General features: G+C 38.7%; 3 protein-coding genes across 5 annotated transcripts in view; 2 read left to right on the top strand and 1 right to left on the bottom strand.

Moving 5' to 3' along the window:
- LOC134816912 (mucin-2-like) overlaps positions 1 to 22,203 on the bottom strand; it is a 765,431-nt gene that overhangs the window by 55,618 nt on the left and 687,610 nt on the right. The gene's annotated exons all lie outside the window — the stretch shown is intronic.
- The window catches only part of LOC134816936 (rab-like protein 2A), a 46,513-nt gene that overhangs the window by 22,712 nt on the left and 1,598 nt on the right, over positions 1 to 22,203 (top strand). Inside the window, exon 2 of the mRNA XM_063825994.1 lies at positions 22,037 to 22,199. Within this exon, the coding sequence (XP_063682064.1) occupies positions 22,038 to 22,199 (162 nt within the window). The 5' untranslated portion in view covers position 22,037. The remainder of the gene's footprint in view (positions 1 to 22,036; positions 22,200 to 22,203) is intronic.
- LOC134816921 (uncharacterized) lies at positions 19,070 to 21,890 on the top strand. Its single transcript, XM_063825971.1, has 2 exons — positions 19,070 to 19,148; positions 19,309 to 21,890. The coding sequence occupies exons 1-2, from the start codon at positions 19,122 to 19,124 to the stop codon at positions 21,277 to 21,279; spliced, it is 1,998 nt and encodes a 665-aa protein (XP_063682041.1). The 5' UTR covers positions 19,070 to 19,121; the 3' UTR covers positions 21,280 to 21,890.

Here is a 22,203-nt window from a genome sequence, read left to right as displayed (position 1 = left end):
GAGGAGTACTGAGGAGGATGGCTGAGGAGGATGGCTGGGGAGGATGGCTGAGGAGGATGACTGAGGAGGATGACTGAGAGGGAGGAGGAGGACTCAGGAGGAGGACTCAGGAGGAAGAGGAGGACTCAGGAGGAGGACTTAGGAGAAATGAGAAGGAGGACTCAGGAGAACTGAGGAGGAGGAGGAGGAGGAGGACTGAATAGGAGGAGGAGAAGGAGGGGGACTGGGAGAGGACTGGGGAGGAGGAGGACTGATGAGAAGGATGAGGAGGAGGATCCAGGAGGAGGAGGACTGAGGACCGAGGAGGAATAGGAGGAGGATGAAGAGGAGAAGGAGGACCTAGGAGGAGGAGTACTGAGGAGGAAGAATGAGGAGGACTGAGGAGGATGGCTGAGGAGGATGACTGAGAGGGAAGAGGACTGAGGAGGAGGAGCACTGGATAGGAGGAGGAGGAGGGGGACTGGGGGAGGACTGAGGAGGAGGAGGATGGAGGACTGAGGAGAATTATGAGGAGGAGGACTGAGGACTGAGGAGGAAGAGGAGGAGGATGAGGACCCAGGAGGAGGACCCAGGAGGAGGACTCAGGAGGAGGAGGAGGACTGGGGAGGAGGACTGTTGAGGACGACGAATAGGAGTAGGAGGAGGACTGAGGAGGGGAGGAGGAAGCTGGAAGAGGACTGAGGAAGATCAGGAAGACCCAGGGGGAGGAGGAGGAAGAGTAGGAGGAGGAAGCATCTAAATGTTATTTCCATTTTTGTCCGTTTTTGTCCATTTTTGTCCGTTTTTGTCCGCTCTATTTTTTGTCCGTTTTGAAAATATAGGGTACCGAACGGACAAAAAACATGATCCCCCTATAACAGCAAAAATTAAACATTTTATTTAGCAATTTAGGTGTCCATTAATGTCCGCCTATGTCCGCCTATGTCCGTCTATGTCCGCCTATGTCCGCCTATGTCCGTCTATGTCCGCCTATGTCCGCCTATGTCCTGTCCTTTTTGGATTCTATGAGACAAGCGGACATAGACGGACGTGACACCCCCCCCCCTTTTTTAAATAGCGGTTTTGTGTGCTGTTATTGTGGGCAGAGTATGTGTCTTTGTTGAAGTGTCCTGGTATAAAACTTACCTGAGTGAGTGAATTAAAATAATTTAAGGAGGGTTCTCTCTTGTGATTCAAATAGAGTGTAATACAGTTCGTTATAGAGTTTATCTGGGATAATGTGCCGTATTCTACTAAATTTCCCAATTTCACATTTCAGCTTTGTGTTAAGCGACTGTATATGAGCATCCCATTTAAACTGATCGCCAATAATAACACAAAGACACATCACAAGCGAATTTTGATTATTAGGTCACAAAAACCCTTTTATTTCGTACCGAAACAGGAAAAAGACAGCTACAAGATAGTATAAATAAAAATATTTTAAAAATCGAAATAATCGGCGTTATCAGTTACATTATCTTTGCTGAACATCAATGATCGATTGACCGAATACTCCGCCATATCTTCGATTGCGTTTTTAAACACTAACCCCAAACCCTGCATCCTCAATTAATGCTGACTGTGACTTTTGATGGTTCAATTCATATTGTGCATTTTCAACATCCACATAATGTTTGCTACTTATTCATAAAATAAAAATGTACACAAATTGCCTCACATTACGCATATAATTTAAAATAAAATAATATACAGCAAATCGTCAATTGTATGTTATTTATACTATAAATTGAATTTAATAATGTCACACGGCAGAATTTAATACTTCGATTTAAATGATCAACAATCAACTTGTTGTTCAGTCATTTAAATAATAAAAGCTAATAAGAATTTGACGGATGTTACTCGTCACAGGAGGAGCTAAGTGCAAAGAAACTGTCACTAACTGCTACAAACTGCCACTAACTGCCACAAACTGCCACTAACTGCCACAAACTGCCACTAACTGCTACAAACTGCCACTAACTGCCACTAACTGCCACTAACTGCTACAATTGCGCCCACGCATTTGCGCGCGACAGTAGCAGTTAGTGGCAGTTAGTGGCAGTTAGTGGCAGTTAGTAGCAGTTAGTGGCAGTTTTTATGCGCGTCGGGATTTCAAATCGAGCGCTCATCAATTTTTATAATAGCAAGTCCGCAGCGTTTAGAGCTGCATTGTTGATTATTGGGCAGCGCTCAGCCTGTCATTCCGCCGAATCTCTATTCATTAATGAACATGATAGCCTGAGGTTCCCAGGTAACATTGTTGACTAAACCAGACTGTGCACGTTGTGCTAGATGTCAAATGTTGCAGATAGCGTATACGTTTTTTAAAACTATGTTTTGATTTGATTTGACTTGACTTAACTTGTAGTAAACGGTCGGCCGTTTTACAACACGGCAATATGACTGCTTGTGTTAGTTTCGACACTAAATATTTTGTTCTCGCTGCATGAGTATATAAATGTTTGATATGAATTATGAAATGAGAAGTCGTGTATTATGTAATATAATAGATTCAGAAGACTCGTAAATGTGCAAGTATTATATGAATATTTATATTATATCATATCCATTGAATTATATTCATGGGACCAGCAAAAGCTCACAGCTAACAGCATTTATTTTTATTTATGATAAGATGATAAGTTCATTATGAGCAATTTTTAATTTAGTTCGTATCAGGCTAGGAGTCTAGTAATCGAGTTTTATTTGTTAATAAAAAAAACTTCTCTACGGTATTAGGAAAACTGCTGTGATAGACCGGAGCGCAGCAAAAAATTTAATAGCTTGTCCTGGACCGAATTCTACCAAATATTTACTACAAGTATGACACTTTTCGGATTTAGAAGGGTGCTGTCCAGACTATGAGTATGTTAACGGTGCGCGGTGATATCATTGAAGCTAAAGTCGGCACTAAAAATTAAAGTAAATATACCTCACGCCACACACTAATTGCATACGTTTGTAATTTTATTGTCTTTTCTCATGGCTTGCTTACTTCTCCTACCTTAACGCCTAACGGCAAGATTGATGTGTGCTTTTACGTATCTGACAGGTAAAAATTAATAACAATAAATTTCACCTACTGAACGTATTCATAATAGAAAAGTTGCTAGTTTGGTTCTCCACCGTGCAATAGGATATGTTTCACGTTCCGGTTCACTCTTTAAGATAAAAGCCTCTAATCGCGATGATTTTGCCCTTATTATAGCTTAGTTGTACTTGTAGTGAATTCGTACGGAACGTTCACTAAAAATAGTTTGTGAACGCGTTCGCTAAAAGATTTTAACGTTTGGAACATAAGGAACGTTAAAACAGGGCCTCCCACGGATTAAACAGTTTTGTGCGGAGAAAGAAGTGAAGAGAGAACGAAGCCAAAGAGTTCTCCGACAATTGTTCCAGCCAGCCTCACCGCAGCAACGCCAACAGCAAGCAGGAACTTATCCTAATCCATGCAACCTATACAACACTGACCAAGAATGGACACAGGACATGCCACGGTACCACTATAATATTTGGTTTGATTCTCCGTGATAGCACTAGCAGTAGCAGAATTTGCTGCTTGTAATTCCTGGGCGTTGCTGAACCTGTCATTCCGCCCTATCTGCTATAGACATATTTTTAATCGCCATAATATGTTCAATGTTAAATCAATGTGTTTAACTTAATAAATGCAAAAGCCTGAGCGAGGTACCGTACCCAGGTAAATTGATCTTTGCAAGTTGAATTTGCGTTTCTGAAACCACTCTCTGCACTGGTAATTGTATTTAAAAGGGAACACAAAATGATGAACGTGACCAAAATTATTCCCCGCGCGACGCGATAGCCGATAACTGATAAGATTCTCTTTCAGCATTCAGTTTCAGTTAATTCTGGGTAATTCGCGCGTAAAATCATATTGGCACGTGTGCGTTCCATGTTCTCAGAATTAGGCAACGGTAAGTTTATAATCTTTAACTTTAACTGTTTGGAAACAGGTGTTGTTATTTTATGCTGGGAATCCCAAAAAGTGCTTGATCGGCCAGTTCATCATTGTGTCTCGCTAAATACTTGGCTAGTTTCATTATGCTTCGACTAATCATCACTGTTGGCTTGGGGATGGTATTCAACTGTTGAGGGCTTACTGTAACAACCATTGATACGCTTATTGAGTTATAGTTATCAAACAGCAACTAATATCCAATGGGTCTCAGCCATAGATTTAGAACAATATAGGCTCAACGGTGGCTCGGAAAAGTATTATCTTCATGGTATGGTCTTATATATGATTTTGGTCTATTAGAACGAGTTTTAAGTGAAATATATCCTCCAGAGATGATTATGAATAAAAATAATACTTGAGTTCGTGAAACTGACTTTTTAGATATTAGTCTTACTATCACTATCAATATTTATAAGGGAAAATTTTTAAAAAAACTTTACGACAAGAGGAACGATTATAATTTTGATGTCATTAATTATCCCTTATATTAGATGGGAATAATCCCAAAGGCCAGTATTATGGTAAATTTATTAGTCAGTTAGTTCGTTTAGCTCGTATTAATAGTTCTTATAACAGTTTTATTTTGGATTGTAAAAATGTAGTTCGTAAACTTGCACGACAAAGTTTTAAAGGACCAGTTAACTGAAAAATTTGTAGTCTCCAATTTGGCTAAGATTTAAATCAGCTGTGACAAACTGGTAAAGAATCGTATCGCCGAAAGAACCAACTCTCTAGCGTACGTGTAACGCGTGTTATTGCAATAATAAGCTGTGGCCTCGTGACGTCATAAAGTCCCTCAGTGCGCGCTTGCATAGCGTAATTTACATTACAAATGTTTATCATCGTCAATAAAACACGTGTAACTCACTCAAATTTTAGAATTATGACTATTACCCTAGTTCTCCAAAATCCTTATAGTTTTGGCTATCATCCTAACTAAAGGAATAGCTGATTGGATGTACAGTGCTCACGTCATGATTTTAAACAGTGATATAGGTTCTTGAACAGTGGCGGGTGAATACTGAATGTACGGTTAGAAAGTTTCTGCTATTACAACTTATGTCATATGTGATAATTTTGGATTGTTTTCATTGCTTAATTACACAAGCAGGGAGACTGTACCGATTATTTTTCCCCAGTCCATGAAACTCTAACGAATTTAGAAAGGATACAGATAAGTAGGAGTTTGTTCAATTCCGAGAGCAATTATATTTATAGCATAGCGAAATTTCTAACTTTAATCTGCAAGTGTCTGCCAGTACAGGAGACAAGAAGTCTGGCTACTTTACGGCCGTTCCTCTGGGACCATTAGTAGAAGTAGCTTCTATCAGAACAGTGCCGTGGGAACAGAATTCCCGCCAAAATACCCGGTCTACCAAATAGTAAAATTACTGATTGGAGGTGTGTATGGTGTGAGGTGTGTTTTGAATTAGACTTCCGGCTTACCTAGTTGTTATCCTAATTGCATTATCATCGGTGCATAACATAAATAAACTACTGGTAAGTTTAAATACCAAGTGCAAACGTGTTCAGTCGATCGACCCACTGAACAACTATAGAATTTCCAAGACCCTATTATTCTCTGGCCATATATTACGGCACGATCGATTGTTAGATGGCTAAATGACCAACGTTAATCTATACAATTCTAAAACTATGAGCTAGCACTTTATTCTAAAAATACCTTTTTTATATTACTCCTGATTTTTACATTTCACGTAAAACATTGTCGCCAGAGGTTGATCATGGACACTAACAGCTTAATTTGAGATAAATGACTTATGAGTTTCTCTAAAGTTAACTCTAAAGTTGTGTAGTCCAGTCATTTATGGACATTTATGGAAATGAACCTGCAAATGTTCTAATACTCACGAAACTTTGCACAGACCTTCCCGAAGTTATGATTAAACGATTTTCGTTTGGAGACATTTTTTTGACCGTGGAGAAAACCCAGGAGGGCCACGCCCATATTGACCCAATAACGTAACCGACCCCTTGCTTCTGAAGGTCGTAGAGACTTCAAAATAGGCTTGAACGAAGCCGCATATGCATGTTTATATAGGAGTTATTGAGCAACACATGGCCTAAAATCCTTACTTTTCGATAAATTTGCCAAAAACCATTTTTGGCGTGGTGCTAAGCCCATTTTCGATATGATCGTGAAGGAGTCTTCAGACAGGATGCAAAAGAACCGCAATTAGCATATTAATATATGACTTACGAACAAACATATGCCTTAAAGTGCTTACTTTTTCAGTTATTGGCGAAAAACTGATTTTCGGTTCCAGAAATCATGCAAAACTATGGGTATCTGGTTAATTGGGCTATGAAGGCCCTAAAGGTTTTTGAATGTGTGCAAATTGTGCAGAATGGCCATGTTTATATACAACTTATGAAGCAACATGTACCCTAAATTACTTACTTTTCGAGTTATTCGGGGGAAAAGATTGTATTATGTCCATTTTTTACCTGTAAAATACAGTCTCACGAGCTACTCTGCGCGCAAGAGGGACTTTATGACGTCATCGCCAAAATAATACAAACGCTATTTACACGCGTTAGAGAGCAGTTAGAGATTTAGGAATTTCGACTCGTTGCTTAGTTTGCTATTTGTCACAATCTGTCAAAATATGAGGATAACTTTTTTTCAGTTAACTGGTCCTTTAATATTGCTGCACCTTGCGCAAACGGTTTGAAATCTTTGTCGACAAGTATTTTAACATTTGGGGAAAATTTGGGATTAATTTTACTTCGGAATATGTATTTTAGCATGACGTGTCATTCTTTTTTTTAGTTCAGTTCGTTTTCAATTTTTAATCTTAATTTTAATTTTCAGTACGTTTTACCTAACAAAATCATTTTTTACTTTTAGCTAGCAGAATGGTTTTCAGATTGCATTAATGAACTGTGCTATGAGCTGGTCCCAAGTCCAGACGCCATTTTATTCTTTGTAATTTTCAATAACCCTGTCTAGTCATTGACTACTGATTTATGAAATCACTAATCTTTTCGATTTCTGTGCCACTAACTGCCTTGATTTCATCAGTCCCTATATTGATAGGTTCATGCGCAAATTTACCTAGTTTAGGCGTCATTAATTAGGTACAGACCACTAAAAATAGTTTGTGAACGCGTTCGCTAAAAGATTTTAACGTTCGCAACATAATGGTAAAGGAACGTTAATCAGATTTAAAATATCAACACGTCGACACGCCATCGTTTCCCGCAATTTTACATGTTCTAGATGAGTTACAGCAGGGTGTCAGAATTATTGGCGTGTTTGAAATTTTATGTGTATTTTATGATGAAATCAATATTTTTCGACTGGTCATAACTTTACTTCTGAATATCGAAATTACAAAATTCAAAAACTGGTCTGTAGACAATCGTCTGAACTTTTTCAGAATTTCAAAATTTTGTGTTGATGTACCTCAAAACCCATAATTTAGGCCGTTATTTAAAGGGTCGATTCCATACTTGGTTAGATTTACGAAGGAGTAAGGGATTTATGTGTATTTTTTTTGGTGAATTTTTTCTGAAATTATTCTTTAGACTAAAGTGCACAGCTCTTCAGGCGATAGCGAAACATATCGAAAACTATAGATTTTATAAAAGCTCTCTTTCTCCTCTAACTGACCCAATAAAATATAGTCGGGCGGACTCATCCCGGAATTCAGGGGAAGCAGCCGAAGGCTTCAAGTCCAATAATCCAAATTTTTCTCTTTCGTCGTGATTATCAACGAAATTTAACTTCTTTCGGACTTCGTTTTTAGACTGAACTGTAGTATAAAGGATTATCTCTCGAATGATCAAGACTCCATAGGAAACTGACCCTCAGAAGTCAAGTAATGATCGTTTCTAAAAGCTTGGGTAAGCTAAAATTTCACGCAGAATTGTCTACGCGCCAATAATTATGACACCCTGCTGTAGGAGAGTTTTAGCGCGCATGCATGCACGTTTCACTTTTCAGGCCCTAAAACTCCGCTATATAGTGTTTCTGGATAGAAGTCGACTATTTATGCTCAATTCTCGAGCCGATAATAGTCTTGCTTAGATTTTCAGACAATAGTCTTAAGATTCCAGTTGGTTTCATTGCATGGTGTAATTTATTACAAATATTATCTGTTCGCCTTAAAGTTAGCAAATTTTGCTTTTCGCAATTGAAACTATAAAAGCGATATGATTAGTCTTGCCAACAAAAGGTGGCTCGAGCTCCATTCCCCCTACATTCAGTAGGGTTTTGTGTTCACCCGGCTTATATATCAGGGATTTGATCAACACACGAATCAGGATGTCTGGAAGGAGTTTCGGCAGTATCGAGATAGCCCGACCACTGTCCGCGGACAACTGTCCACGAACACCTGTCTACCAGATCATTACTGCATAATAACAGTATCCCCTGAATCAAGCAGGGTTCACATCATCCCCTGAATCAAGCAGGGTTCACATCAACCCCTGAATCAAGCAGGGTTCACATCATCCCCTGAATCAAGCAGGGTTCACATCATCGCACGCGAATTTCAATCAGCGGTGGTGTCAAGGCTTATTAAACGATTAAGCAACCTTACGGGAGGCGGTGGGTCCATTAATTTCGTCCATTAGACAGAAGAGTACCATGTCAGGAATTGGAATAGCTGTTGTTGTTGTTGTTGATGATGGCAACTGATAATACTTCACCAAAAACGAACGACTTATATACCACATTTTAATCGTAATCATTTATTTCATTGAGCAATCAATATTATTCTACTACTTGGAAGGAGTTTCTAGATGTCATGGACACGTGGTGTGACGGCGCAACAAAGAAGAAGATACTTTAATTTCGCAGTACACGTTCTACCGAGAGAAAAGAGGCTTATTCTCTACTGACGCTGCCTCAAGTTTTAGCCAAGATTCTGACGGTCCAGTCTCTTGGTGGAGCAACTTCGGTTGAGAGGTACCCGAACTACAGAGTTTTCCAATGAAAGCGCTGTCGCAATCGACATCAGCCTCACCCTGTGAGACGAATTGGAGCTTGTACGACTGGGTGATAAACAAAAAAAAGAAACCGCCCCACAGTTAACAAGCAGCGAGACCTTATTATTATTTATGTTATTATATTTATGTTATTATATTTATGTTAACACAAGTTTGCGTCTTATGAAAATTCACGAATTAAGGAGCAATAATTTTATTATTATTTGCTTATTGCTATACTAGTGACTTATTTTTATTCATTATTGTTTATTTACTGTCTAATTCCGACAACATAGTTTTATCTCATTGTATCCATTTAAAGTTAAAAACGGACATTAAAATGAACGCTCGGAGCCCGGAGGCATTCAAACGTTTACGTACCTACGGGCGTTGACTTGAACGTAAATGGGCAGACTATTTAACTTTAAGGTTAAACGGATATTAATATATGTACGCTATGCCCTAGCTGGGGCCTCTTCTCAGACTCTCGAGCGTTCAATTCGAATTGGTGTCGATTCAAAATTAAAGTTAATTAAAGTTCAATAAGATAAACTTATCATTGCTGGTTTGATTTTGGAACCTTCTCTAGACCTAGTAATTTTGGATTCGTAAGTTATGTGCGAGAATAGCTTCCCAGTCCCACGTCAAAGTGATTTATAGATTATCCTTATTTTCAAGGGAATCGTTAGGTATTCGTATACTTATAGTATAGTTTTATTATTACACGTACGTGACCAATATTATTCCCGCGTGATGTTATTACAAATTAGATTCTCTTTCACTTTGATCAGTTTCTTTCAAAAACAGATTCGCGCGTCAAATATATTTAGTTTGCGCGCTTTTTGGTACTCCCAAAAGTACGTCAAAATGCAATGCAATTCTGTGAATTGCATTATTATAAATTTATAGTCATAGGTAATAGGCTCCATGTCATTGTCCACAGGACTGGTCACCGTTAACCTTGTTTAACTTAAACTGGTCGGAAAACGCGGATGTGTTATGAAAAATAATGTTTATCGCTTTGCCATTCGGCCGGTAGAATTAGATCAGAAAATCATGCGGATACCGATAAGACGATAAAACAGTTATCGAATTTTATACCTTTACCTAAGGCTAATGGTGATGCAACGCTAATGGAATACCTTGATCAGAAAGAAGTAAGAACTTTTGCTTTTGGCAAATCTAACAACCACGGAAATTTTCAGCGACATCAACGCTAAAATCGGAAACGATTTTCACTTCAAGATCTACTTAGAGAAAGTAATGACATGTCGGTGGGGATCGCGACGTGATACAAGTAGTATAGTATGGTATCTACCTTAAGTTATGGAACTGCTGAAGATAATTCGTTAGAAGGCTTACATCTCGATCCCGGGGTGCGGATAGAAGAAAAACATTATTTATAGTCTTGGACACTTATAACTAGCTGATAGCACAGACTACGTTTTTGTTAGGAAGAATTAGGGTCCGCAAAAGATGACAGTCAGGATAAGTTCTATGTCTGTCATGTACAATATATTATTATAGGAGAAACACTATTGTATAGAGAATATGCTATAGAAAGATATCATGTACATAAAGGTAAGTATACTTATTGGTAGAATTGTGGAACACAACAAGAAAATTGAGAATAATCTTGTGCGAGGGTAGGGACCCAGATGGCGTTTCTAACCCAAATAAACTTTAAGGAGACTTCTCATCAGTAGCCGCACCTCCTTAATCGGTTTCTGAACTGGAATTATATGGGCTTCCAGACGGCGAGACCGAGTATTACCATCCCATCCTTCTAGAGTTCATCACAAGTAGCACCCACCTTGAAGATCTTTGACACCCAGACACACCCCATTGGCGAACAAACTTTGGATATAATCTTACATGCTCCCGAAGGAATCCCTGGTTTATGGTCTTTCTCCTCGTCACCAGCACTTTCGCTAGAGTCACCAGCCCTTTCACTGGAGTCATCAGCCCAATCATTGAAGTGTACAGAAGTACAGTTGTGTGTTAGATCAATTTCTTGGTCTAACATTTAATACTAATTCGTGCGTAAAATCAAATTCGCACGTGTGCACTCAATGCAGTTCTGGTCACGTACCGGTAACTTTAGTCTTTAACCTAAACTGTTTGGAAAACAGATGTGTACATGAAATATATTAATGTTTATCAGCCGGTAAAGTATTTTGAGGGAAAAAACTCACATACACCAGACGAAAAATTGGAATGATTGGAGTTACTTTTACTTATCATGTCTAAATATTAATAAGGTTTACTGGCTCAGTTTTTGAATGTATGGGAATGAAAATAATTTCACTCGAATTTCGACAGATCTTATACTAACTTGACTGTACTTGTAGCAAACCGCATGACGTTTATTGATCATCAACTTTCAATAGTTCAAAGGTATTTTCATCCATAATTAATGATGACACATATATCTGTTAATGCTCGATACTTCATTCCGTGTACTATACAGTGTACACAATTACGTAGAGATGCTGTACTGATAGACATTGCGGATGCTGACCATTATACGATAATGAGACTAACATATTTTTTCATTAAATACCTAAATTATTAGCATTTAAAATATTTTCTGCTGACACGTGCATGCACGCGCGCTAAAACTCTTCTAACTCATCTAGAACAAGTAAAATTGCGGGAAACGATGGCGTGTCGACGTGTTAATATTTCAAATCTGATTAACGTTCCTTTACCTTATGTTCCGAACGTTAAATCTTTTAGCGAACGCGTTCACAACTATTTTTAGTGAACGTTCCGTACGTTCACTACAACTAAGCCGGGTGTCTATCAAAGTAAATACTCATACTTTGACAATGACATCATATTTGCGGACCCTAATTCTTCCTAACAAAAACGTAGTCTGTGCTATCAGCTAGTTATAAGTGTCCAAGACTATAAATAATGTTTTTCTTCTATCCGCACCCCGGGATCGAGATGTAAGCCTTCTAACGAATTACCTTCAGCAGTTCGGTTCACGTACTGTAGTGCGACACGTACTCTAGTGCGACATGTACCCTAGTGCGAAACCTCCAAGATCGACACTGTCGCAGTAGAGTACGCTACCTGGATCGTAGTGCGACACGTACCCTAGTGCGACAGAGAAATTTCAAGGCCGACACTGTCGCACTACAGTGCGCTACCTGGACTGTAGTGCGACAAGAACTAAAGTGCGACAAAACACTTTACGCAATAAAAATTTGACTTTCCATTTTTAAGTTTTAATGACAAGAGTGTAGTCGTGTATGAGTAAATATGGGGTTAAATATAAAATCAAAGATTACAATCCACGAAGATTAGGTCCACGAAGATTAGGTCCACGAAGGCAATAGCACCGATCATCTTAAAGTACTTCCGTACTGCTGAGTTCTCTGCGTTGTATTCCGGGACTAGGTCATGTTGCTGCATCTTCCTCCAAAGTGCTTGCTTGTGGTGGAAGAAGCATCCTCTCTTGGTAGTATACAGGTTGTCTCCACAGCGTTTAGACTTATTCCCACCCTTCACAGAATTGCATTTTGACGTACTTTTGGGAGTACCAAAAGCGCGCAAACTAAATATATTTGACGCGCGAATCTGTTTTTGAAAGAAACTGATCAAAGTGAAAGAGAATCTAATTTGTAATAACATCGCGCGGGGAATAATATTGGTCACGTACGTGTAATAATAAAACTATACTATAAGTATACGAATACCTAACGATTCCCTTAAAAATAAGGATTTAGGATAATCTATAAATCACTTTGACGTGGGACTGGGAAGCTATTCTCGCACATAACTTACGAATCCAAAATTACTAGGTCTAGAGAAGGTTCCAAAATCAAACCAGCAATGATAAGTTTATCTTATTGAACTTTAATTAACTTTAATTTTGAATCGACACCAATTCAAATTGAACGCTCGAGAGTCTGAGAAGAGGCCCCAGCTAGGGCATAGCGTACATATATTAATATCCGTTTAACCTTAAAGTTAAATAGTCTGCCCATTTACGTTCAAGTCAACGCCCGTAGGTACGTAAACGTTTGAATGCCTCCGGGCTCCGAGCGTTCATTTTAATGTCCGTTTTTAACTTTAAATGGATACAATGAGATAAAACTATGTTGTCGGAATTAGACAGTAAATAAACAATAATGAATAAAAATAAGTCACTAGTATAGCAATAAGCAAATAATAATAAAATTATTGCTCCTTAATTCGTGAATTTTCATAAGACGCAAACTTGTGTTAACATAAATATAATAACATAAATATAATAACATAAATAATAATATTAATAAGGTCTCGCTGCTTGTTAACTGTGAGGCGGTTTCTTTTTTTGTTTATCACCCAGTCGTACAAGCTCCAATTCGTCTCACAGGGTGAGGCTGATGTCGATTGCGACAGCGCTTTCATTGGAAAACTTTGTAGTTCGGGTACCTCTCAACCGAAGTTGCTCCACCAAGAGACTGGACCGTCAGAATCTTGGCTAAAACTTGAGGCAGCGTCAGTAGAGAATAAGCCTCTTTTCTCTCGGTAGAACGTGTACTGCGAAATTAAAGTATCTTCTTCTTTGTTGCACCGTCACACCACGTGTCCATGACATCTAGAAACTCCTTCCAGACATCCTGATTTGTGTGTTTATCAAATCCCTGATTGATTGATTGAAATAAATTTTCGTGCACATACAGAATGAATGGTTAATAATTTAATATATATGTAGACCAAGCTCTGTGCACGGGATGCTTCCTGGAAGAATCCAGTTCTTTTAGCGGGGCACCCTACCTAAAGCCAAATTGAGATATAATAATCATATTCCTAGAGAAGGCATCATGTAGCCTCCAGGCTCGACAAACCCCGACAAACCCCGACATATCCTTCAACAAACCCCGACAGACCCCGACAAACCCCGACAGACCCCGACAAACCCCGACAGACCCCGACAAACCCTGACAAACCCCAACATATCCCGACAAACCCTGACAAACCCCGACAAACCCTGACAAACCCCGACAAACCCCGACAAACCCTGACAAACCCCGACATATAAGCCGGGTGAACACAAAACCCTACTGAATGTTTATGTAGGGGGGAATGGAGCTCGAGCCACCTTTTGTTGGCAAGACTAATCATATCGCTTTTATAGTTTCAATTGCGAAAAGCAAAATTTGCTAACTTTAAGGTGAACAGATAATATTTGTAATAAATTACACCGATGAAACCAACAGGAATCTTAAGACTATTGTCTGAAAATCTAAGCAAGACTATTATCGGCTCGAGAATTGAGCATAAATAGTCGACTTCTATCCAGAAACCTAGGAGAATCAGGGGACATCCTGTTGTCAATTTATGGGAGGTCGACTTTACTGCTTTGATCACAGACGTCCGATACAGCAGCGGAAGCGCAAGATCTGCTGATGAGCAATTCCGTCGGTCTGTACCTAATCAATGACGGCTAAACTAGGTAAATTTGCGCATGAACCTTTCAATATTATAGATTATACTTTTCCGAGCCACCGAATTGAGCCTGTATTATTCTATGGCTGAGACCCATTGGATATCGGTTAGTAGCTGTCTGAAAACTATAAGCGTATTAATGGCTGTTACAGTAGGCCCTCAACAGTTGAATACCATCCCCAAGCCAACAGTGATGATTAGTCGAAGCTTAATGAAACTAGCCAAGTATTTAGCGAGACACAATGATGAACTGGCCGATCAAGCACTTTTTGGGATTCCCAGCATAAAATAACAACACCTGTTTCCAAACAGTTAAAGTTAAAGATTATAAACTTACCGTTGCCTAATTCTGAGAACATGGAACGCACACGTGCCAATATGATTTTACGCGCGAATTACCCAGAATTAACTGAAACTGAATGCTGAAAGAGAATCTTATAGCGTCGCGCGGGGAATAATTTTGGTCACGTACATCATTTTGTGTTCCCTTTTAAATACAATTACCAGTGCAGAGAGTAGTTTCAGAAACGCAAATTCAACTTGCAAAGATTAATTTACCTGGGTAACCTCGCTCAGGCTTTTGCATTTATTAAGTTAAACACATTGATTTAACATTGAACATATTATGGCGATTAAAAATATGTCTATAGCAGATAGGGCGGAATGACAGGTTCAGCAACGCCCAGGAATTACAAGCAGCAAATTCTGCTACTGCTAGTGCTATCAGTATCACGGAGAATCGAAGCAAATATTATAGTGGTACCGTGGCATGTCCATTCTGGGTCAGCGTTGTATATACTTATATATGTTGCATGGATAAGTCCAGCTGCTTGCTGTTGGCGTTGCTGCGGCGAGGCTGGCTGGAATAATTGTCGGAGAACTCTTTGGCTTCGTACTCTCTTCACTTCTTTCTCCGCACAAAACTGTTCAATCCGTGGGAGGCCCTGTTATTCAAATAAAGTTCTGAACCCTCAATCAAGCGTTTAGTTCTAAAACTTTGGTAATGGAAATTGTAGTTTTGTAGCTTTTCTCATAACTATCGTCCTATCGAACTGATGATCAATAAACATCACGCGTTTTGCTACAATCAAGTTAGTATAAGGAGTCGTTTACATATCAGCAGAGGGGTCTTCCAAATTGCAAATGATTACGATTGACCATATAATATTGTAATTTTGGCACAATAGCACAATACTAATAGCGATACCCGGATTTAACATTTAAACAATTTGTAATCGTATTGCCATGCAGTGTTTGTGTAACTGTAGTACTAGTTGGTAATCGCTTTTCTTGTCAAAAAGTTAATATTTGTTTCCTTCGATAGTAAATTATTTTGTCCCAAATTCATATATTTTCTAATAATACAAAATTGTTTTTAGACCAATTATACAATGTCAATAAGTCATGTGGCATGTAAGGCGCCAAAGACAAATTGCTAAAAGGCTCGGCGCAACTGCAGAAAACTGCCACTAACTGCTACAAACTGCCACTAACTGCTACAAACTGCCACTAACTGCTACAAACTGCCACTAACTGCTGCAAACTGCGCGCGCAGTGCGTGGGCGCGATTGTAGCAGTTAGTGGCAGTTAGTGGCAGTTAGTGGCAGTTTGTAGCAGTTAGTGGCAGTTTGTAACAGTTAGTGGCAGTTAGTGGCAGTTAGTGGCAGTTTGTAGCAGTTAGTGACAGTTTCTTTGCACTTTGCTCCTCCTGTGTCGTCTAAATTTCTTCGAAGTAGCGTGCGCCGGTTTCTTCTCGATGGTACATGCTCGATGGTAAGTGCTCGATGGCACGTGCTACGAAGTAGCGCGCGCCGAGCCAAACCATTAACAATGGTCAAATAAGAACACGATGATTTGTGATTACTTAAAAGTCCCTCGTTTTGCGGCGCGCACGCACGCTACCAAATGAAAAATTGTCATACGTTGTATGACCCGCCGCGCAAGATTGCGCGCAGCTCCCCGTGTGGCGTGTATATACGATAGTAGAGCAACGACAATGGCACAGGGAGACTAAAGTGCAAAGAAACTGCTGTTAACTACTGCTAATGCAGCGCATGCGACAGCAGCAGTTAGCAGCAGTTAGTAGCAGTTAGCAGCATGCGCAGTCGGCATCATGCATCAGTTTCAGCTGTTTCTTTGCATTTTAGGCTCTTTGTGTGTTGTGATGCTGTATCACGTCGTGACCCCCACGGTCGTTTCACTATGGCGGAACTCTAACCCTGTAAAGTTTCTACGCCGCGCACACGTGCGCGGCGGGTCATACAACGTATGACAACTGTGATGGGGGTCACGACGAGATACTACTTTATGATATATTAAGTAATAATTTTTTGGACATTTTTATTCCCGGTCCCTTTTCGTAATCAACTTTAATCAAATAAAAACAGCTTTACATTTTGTGTAAGCTTTCTAATAAAACTTTCAGTTAACAATTTAATTTGCAATATAAGTGATAGTAGTTGATACACCGTTCACAAGGGATGATGATTAATTACTCTACACTCGACTGTCACGTGACTTTTTTTAACCCGTTCTCTAGCCGGCCCAGGAAACCTTACTGGCTGGAGCCTAACTTTGAAAGTAAAAGAGATAGAAACGCGAACGTCTGGTTTTCAATAAAATGTTCGCCTTGTAAAAATAACGTTTCCCCCCAGCTAGGGGGAAATTAAAAACAACGTAGATTTTGAATTATCGCGAAAAGTCGTATTTTAGGTCATATAAAACTGCACAACTTTAACTTTGCAGATTGTTGTTCTCTGAATGGCTGCATCGTATCACGTGGTACGCGGTACAATTGCATCTTTGGAATGTTTGAAGCGTGCAAATGCAATGAACTCACGAGCGCGCGCGGAGCTCAACAAGCTGTGAAAAGGCGATCACCCTGTAGTAATATCGCTAGCCAGTAAGGTCTGCTGGGGTTCTGAACGACTTTTCGAAACCCTAACCCTCTATAATCTGATCCCAACCCTAACCTTAACCCAATCCTTAACAAAAACATATGCCGAAACCCTAACCCTGACGAGATATTAGACTCAGTTAAACAAAAATTCGCCGTTTTTCGCCAATATCTCGTTAGGAGAGCATTTTAACCCTATGTCATGGGGGTTGATTCGGAATCAGCGTCCGAAAATACATTAATAGAAGTTGGTCATGGTTACAACTGACAACCATCGGGGGCCCTTTCAGAACAATCTTTGGAGGACTTCGCCGCTTCGACGCGCCGCGCGAACTAGCATTCTTGCTTCGCATCGTTGATCGTCGATCGTTGCTCTGCTTTGCAGAGCAACGATCTCGATGGGTTGACATCGTCAACCAAAACAATCTCGAAGATCGACTGTAGAGTGATTTAGCACGCTCGGTTCACAAGCAAGAGCAACTTTGGTCTTCTTGCTGTGAGGTGTCTCAGCTACATGGGTTGGGGCCGGTCCTTGTAGGTTTACAACCTTCCAGGACGCGCGCCGAGTTGGACTCGTGACGTCGAATAATAATATATGAAACAAATATTTTACGAGTATCACCCGTTATATTATTTGTTATTAAGGGGTCCCCCTTTTTTTCTTTTCTTAAATTAAAAAATATAAGTGATACAATTAGTTCCAACATTTGCAATCTGGTTAGATGTCAAAAATTTTTAATTTGTTTAACTAATTTTGAGTTAACTTCCGGTCTTAAGCAATATATAATTTGATGTTTAGAGTTTGAGGTATCTAGAGGGAGCTGAGATAGTTAAATAGTTGCAAGGAGCTTCTGAAACTAATTATTTATTATATCAGATTTAAAAGTTATATGGCATGTGATTTTCCATAAATGTTATCTAAATATGGTCATGTTGAACGATTCACTGTGCTAAGTACTGCAAATGTCTTTAGACATTGTTAGCGCACCCAAGGCCAAGATAACAGTAAAGTATGTATTATTTAGGATGCACAAAATATAATATGTCAAAACAGGTTTTATTTTTTTTTAAAGGAAAGAATATTCAAACAATATACACATAATATAGCAATGGCCAATTGGCTGACTATAAGGTCATGGCCTGAACAAACAATTTTTTTAAATAGTCAAGTGATGCTAAAGCAGAGCACAAATGTGTAATAAGTTAATAGATTAAAAAACTGATTCATGTGATGCATTACGCAGAGCACAGATAAAATACTGATTCAATGATTAAAATTATAGCTGTGAGTGTCAATAAATTACTGTGTCATAAAAAAGGAACGATGTTCACGTGATCTGAGATACCAATATCTCAATATCAAAAGGATAGTGTCTAGAAACTGGGGTTTTATGAATCTCCCCAAAAGTATTCACTTTAGATTGATTTGAGTTGTACCAATAACCTAGTTAACCCGATTCAGTAGCAATCTTTGGGCAATGAGGTGCACACTCAACACCTCCCTGCTATTGGAGTATAAGGGGTCACTCACTTATTCCGCAATCACTTTCTGGCCAATTTTAAACCTCCCTCCTCTTCCCCCTCTGTGTTTACGTAATATATAAATATGAAAATGTCTTTTCATTTGATCAGCCATAAAATGTTTTTCGATGGGACCAAAAGCAGCTGAAATGTAGCTAATAGATATCCACTAGGAATAGTTAAAAAGTCTATGTTTTCCTTTCCTCAAAATGCAAGGTTAATTGAGGTTTTACTGTTTATTACCCCCTCATGTTTTTAATGTTTATTTTAAGATCATTGATTTTGCTTCTCAGGATGACTGCAAGCTAACATATTCTGAAATGACCTGAAAGATTGCCAATGCCATATGTTACTGAACAGCTCAGGGTATGATACTTATGATTTCATTAAATAGAGCTAAACTTTATAATAATTTGAAGTATTACAGTTAGGTTTGTCCTGAAATTGTTCTTCCTGTTTAAAAATGAATGAATTAAAAAACGAAATGAAAACCCCTTCAATAATAATAACATATTGTTACTTTCAGTTCAACCTTGAGAGAGCTAATGCGGCAATCAACAACAAAGCAGCAATAAGACAACCCTCTCCTATGCTTTTTAATGGGATAGAAAACCATCATGACAACAACAACACAATGGAGAGAGCGATGCTTCTTGCCAAGAGAGATATTCGCCTTGGGAACTTATTCAAAGATGATGACTTGGATCACATTCCAGTAAAAGAGGTTAAAATAAAGAGCCCTGAAAAACTGGTCTCTAACAATAATTTAAGCCAGCACAAACATGGCTATGTAAAGGCACCAGCACGTACCTCTTTCAGTCCAGGACGCCCTTATGTTTCCCACAGTCCGAATAGAAACCCTGTTGAATCGAGAAAAGCTTCAGTATGGAGACCAAACAAATCAGCTTCGTTCAGAGTTAATATTCCTTCTGCAGCACCTGATTCAACTGCAAACAAATCTATAAAGTCTATTTCTATGATGATTGACAACATAGAACATGCTTACATTGATCTTGGTAAGCCAGTAAGCAAACAAGGGTATCCAGATCCTATTGTAGAACTGAGGCTTCAGCGCAGAGTTGAAGAACAGCGGAGGCATTTGTGTAGACTTCTTTACAACACAAAACGCCACGTTTCTGAGCTTGTTGGCCAGCTGAAGCGCACAGCATTTATTCACAGAGGAATCGTGTTGACTCAAAGTAATGTGTTCAGTCATATGAGCACAGCATACAGATCACTGATGAGTGCTTTAAACAGTTTCATACGTGTTTCACGAACCTTGCAATCTACTTACATGACAGACCTTGTAAAGAAAGTGAGAGGTGATTTAAAACTGCTTCTTCAGGAGTTAAGGACAATCTGTGAATTGCAGGATGTCCAAATTTCAACATTAATATCTCCTGCCCCTTCTCCGTCACAAGTTGTTTCTACAAATAGTGTTATAGGACCTGCTGGTAAGCTTAATCTTGCTGATAAAGTGAAGCAAGCAACTGGATCTCCTTTGAGCCCGGATAGGAATGAAAGTTTGAAAGCTGCTCTTAAGTCACTTATAGTCAACAATATGTCAAAGATGAATATATCTGCAAAAGAAAAGTCCCGACCTCCAAAAAACCTTGTTATCAACAAAAAAGCACCTTCTACAAAACCATCTAATTCAAAGGTAATCAAGCCTAAGTCAAAAGGGAATGTTTCACGATACAATAATACCTACAAACGAGCTATGTCAGCTGGTGTGAAGAGGGGAAAGAGACCTTTAGGAAAACCATTACATGAGCCTTTAAGACCAACCTCTGCGCCAAATAAAGCTAAATGGGATCCATTGGAGATTAGAGGAAATGTGACTCCTCTTATAACAGAGCGAGAGGTAGCAAGACAAGCTTGGATTGATGAGCTTGGAAGAGGTAACTGCCCTGCTTCTCCTGAGTTAACACTGTCAACTGGGGAATTATCACATGCCGAAGAGAAATTTGATGAAATCAAGGCAGTTATACCTTCACCTATTTCAATCCCTTGTGCAGAACCAAGCTTCAAGACCAAAGAACTGAGCACAACAATGACACAATTATTGGGTCAATTAGAAGAAATTCAAAAGGAAGATGATGATATCAGAAGCAGGTGGTTGCATATGCAATACAGCAATCCCTTAAACATGACTGAAGAGGTTCCTCTAGTGTGCTTACCGAGTGCTGAGCTTATCCCCACAAGTATTATAGCTACTCCACCTGCTATTCACAGTCAGTGTACAAAAACTGGGTTAGCTTTACTGAACTTTCCTAAGCAGAACATGCGTCAAATTGAGAGTTACAAAAATGCAATGCTCCAGTATTTGAGACTCACCAAACATTTTAAAACAAGTGGGTTTGATCCTTGGGCCACTATTAACAATATAGTTGATAACATCGCTGACAACCTTGTGGATGATGTTTGTAACGAAATTATTAATTCTTGTGATGGAATAGCTGATAATATTTATCTATCTGAGTTTCTTCCAGCATGAGTTGTTTTCCTTGCTCTTACATATTTATAAGCCAACTGGTTAAAGTTCATTGTTACATTGCACAACTCGTCATCAGAAATTTTATGACTTAACTTTTGTTATGCATGGTTGTAACATCGACAAATTATATTACTATGACTTATCGTATCGACAATTTTTATATGAGATATTTGGGGACAGATTAAACTTTAATAAATGCATGTCAATCTATTACACATTGCACAAGGTATCGATAATATTGTGTACTTTAGTATTATATTTTATTCCAGAATACAGAACATTATGATTACATATTTAATGTAACTTTGTGAATTAAATAAAACAATAAAACTGCAGATTATGTTACAGATTGCGTCTCATTTTCAGGTCATGCTTGACTAATTTTCAGAACAGATTTATTTTAAATAACAGTATATAATAAATATTGTAAACTACAATCATAGTCCTTAGAATAATCCCTGTTGATATTTTAAAACAATTCGACTTTCTTTGCTCATAAAACATGACTTTTATAGTTTAAAAAAGGACTACTAATATAATTGGAAATGTTCCGTGTTCACGATTACCAAATTGTGTAATTTCAGAATTACAGTCATTTAATAATTAGGCCCAATACTTCCTTTCTTGAAAAATTTTACATTTTGCTATATAAATTAAATTAAATCTATTTTATGCTGAACTGACTCAAAGTATCGTAATTATAATCTACAGTTACCATCGTATAAAAAACACAATCTTACCCCAAAATCTGGCACAGGATGGCAGCTAACGAAAAAGTGAAAGTGATATGTTTGGGTGACAGCGCAGTTGGTAAAAGCAAGCTGGTTGAGAGGTATTTAAAAGACAACTACAAACCTCAACAACTCTCTACTTACGCTCTCACACTTTTTAAACATACAGACACTGTGGATGATAGAGAGGTTT

Source organism: Bolinopsis microptera, chromosome 6 (assembly GCF_026151205.1).
Source record: "Bolinopsis microptera isolate Bmic1 chromosome 6, MBARI_Bmic_1.0, whole genome shotgun sequence".
Classification (NCBI taxonomy): Eukaryota; Metazoa; Ctenophora; class Tentaculata; order Lobata; family Bolinopsidae; genus Bolinopsis; species Bolinopsis microptera.
Note: the sequence above shows the minus strand (reverse complement) of the source record. Positions and strands in the feature narration are given on the sequence as shown.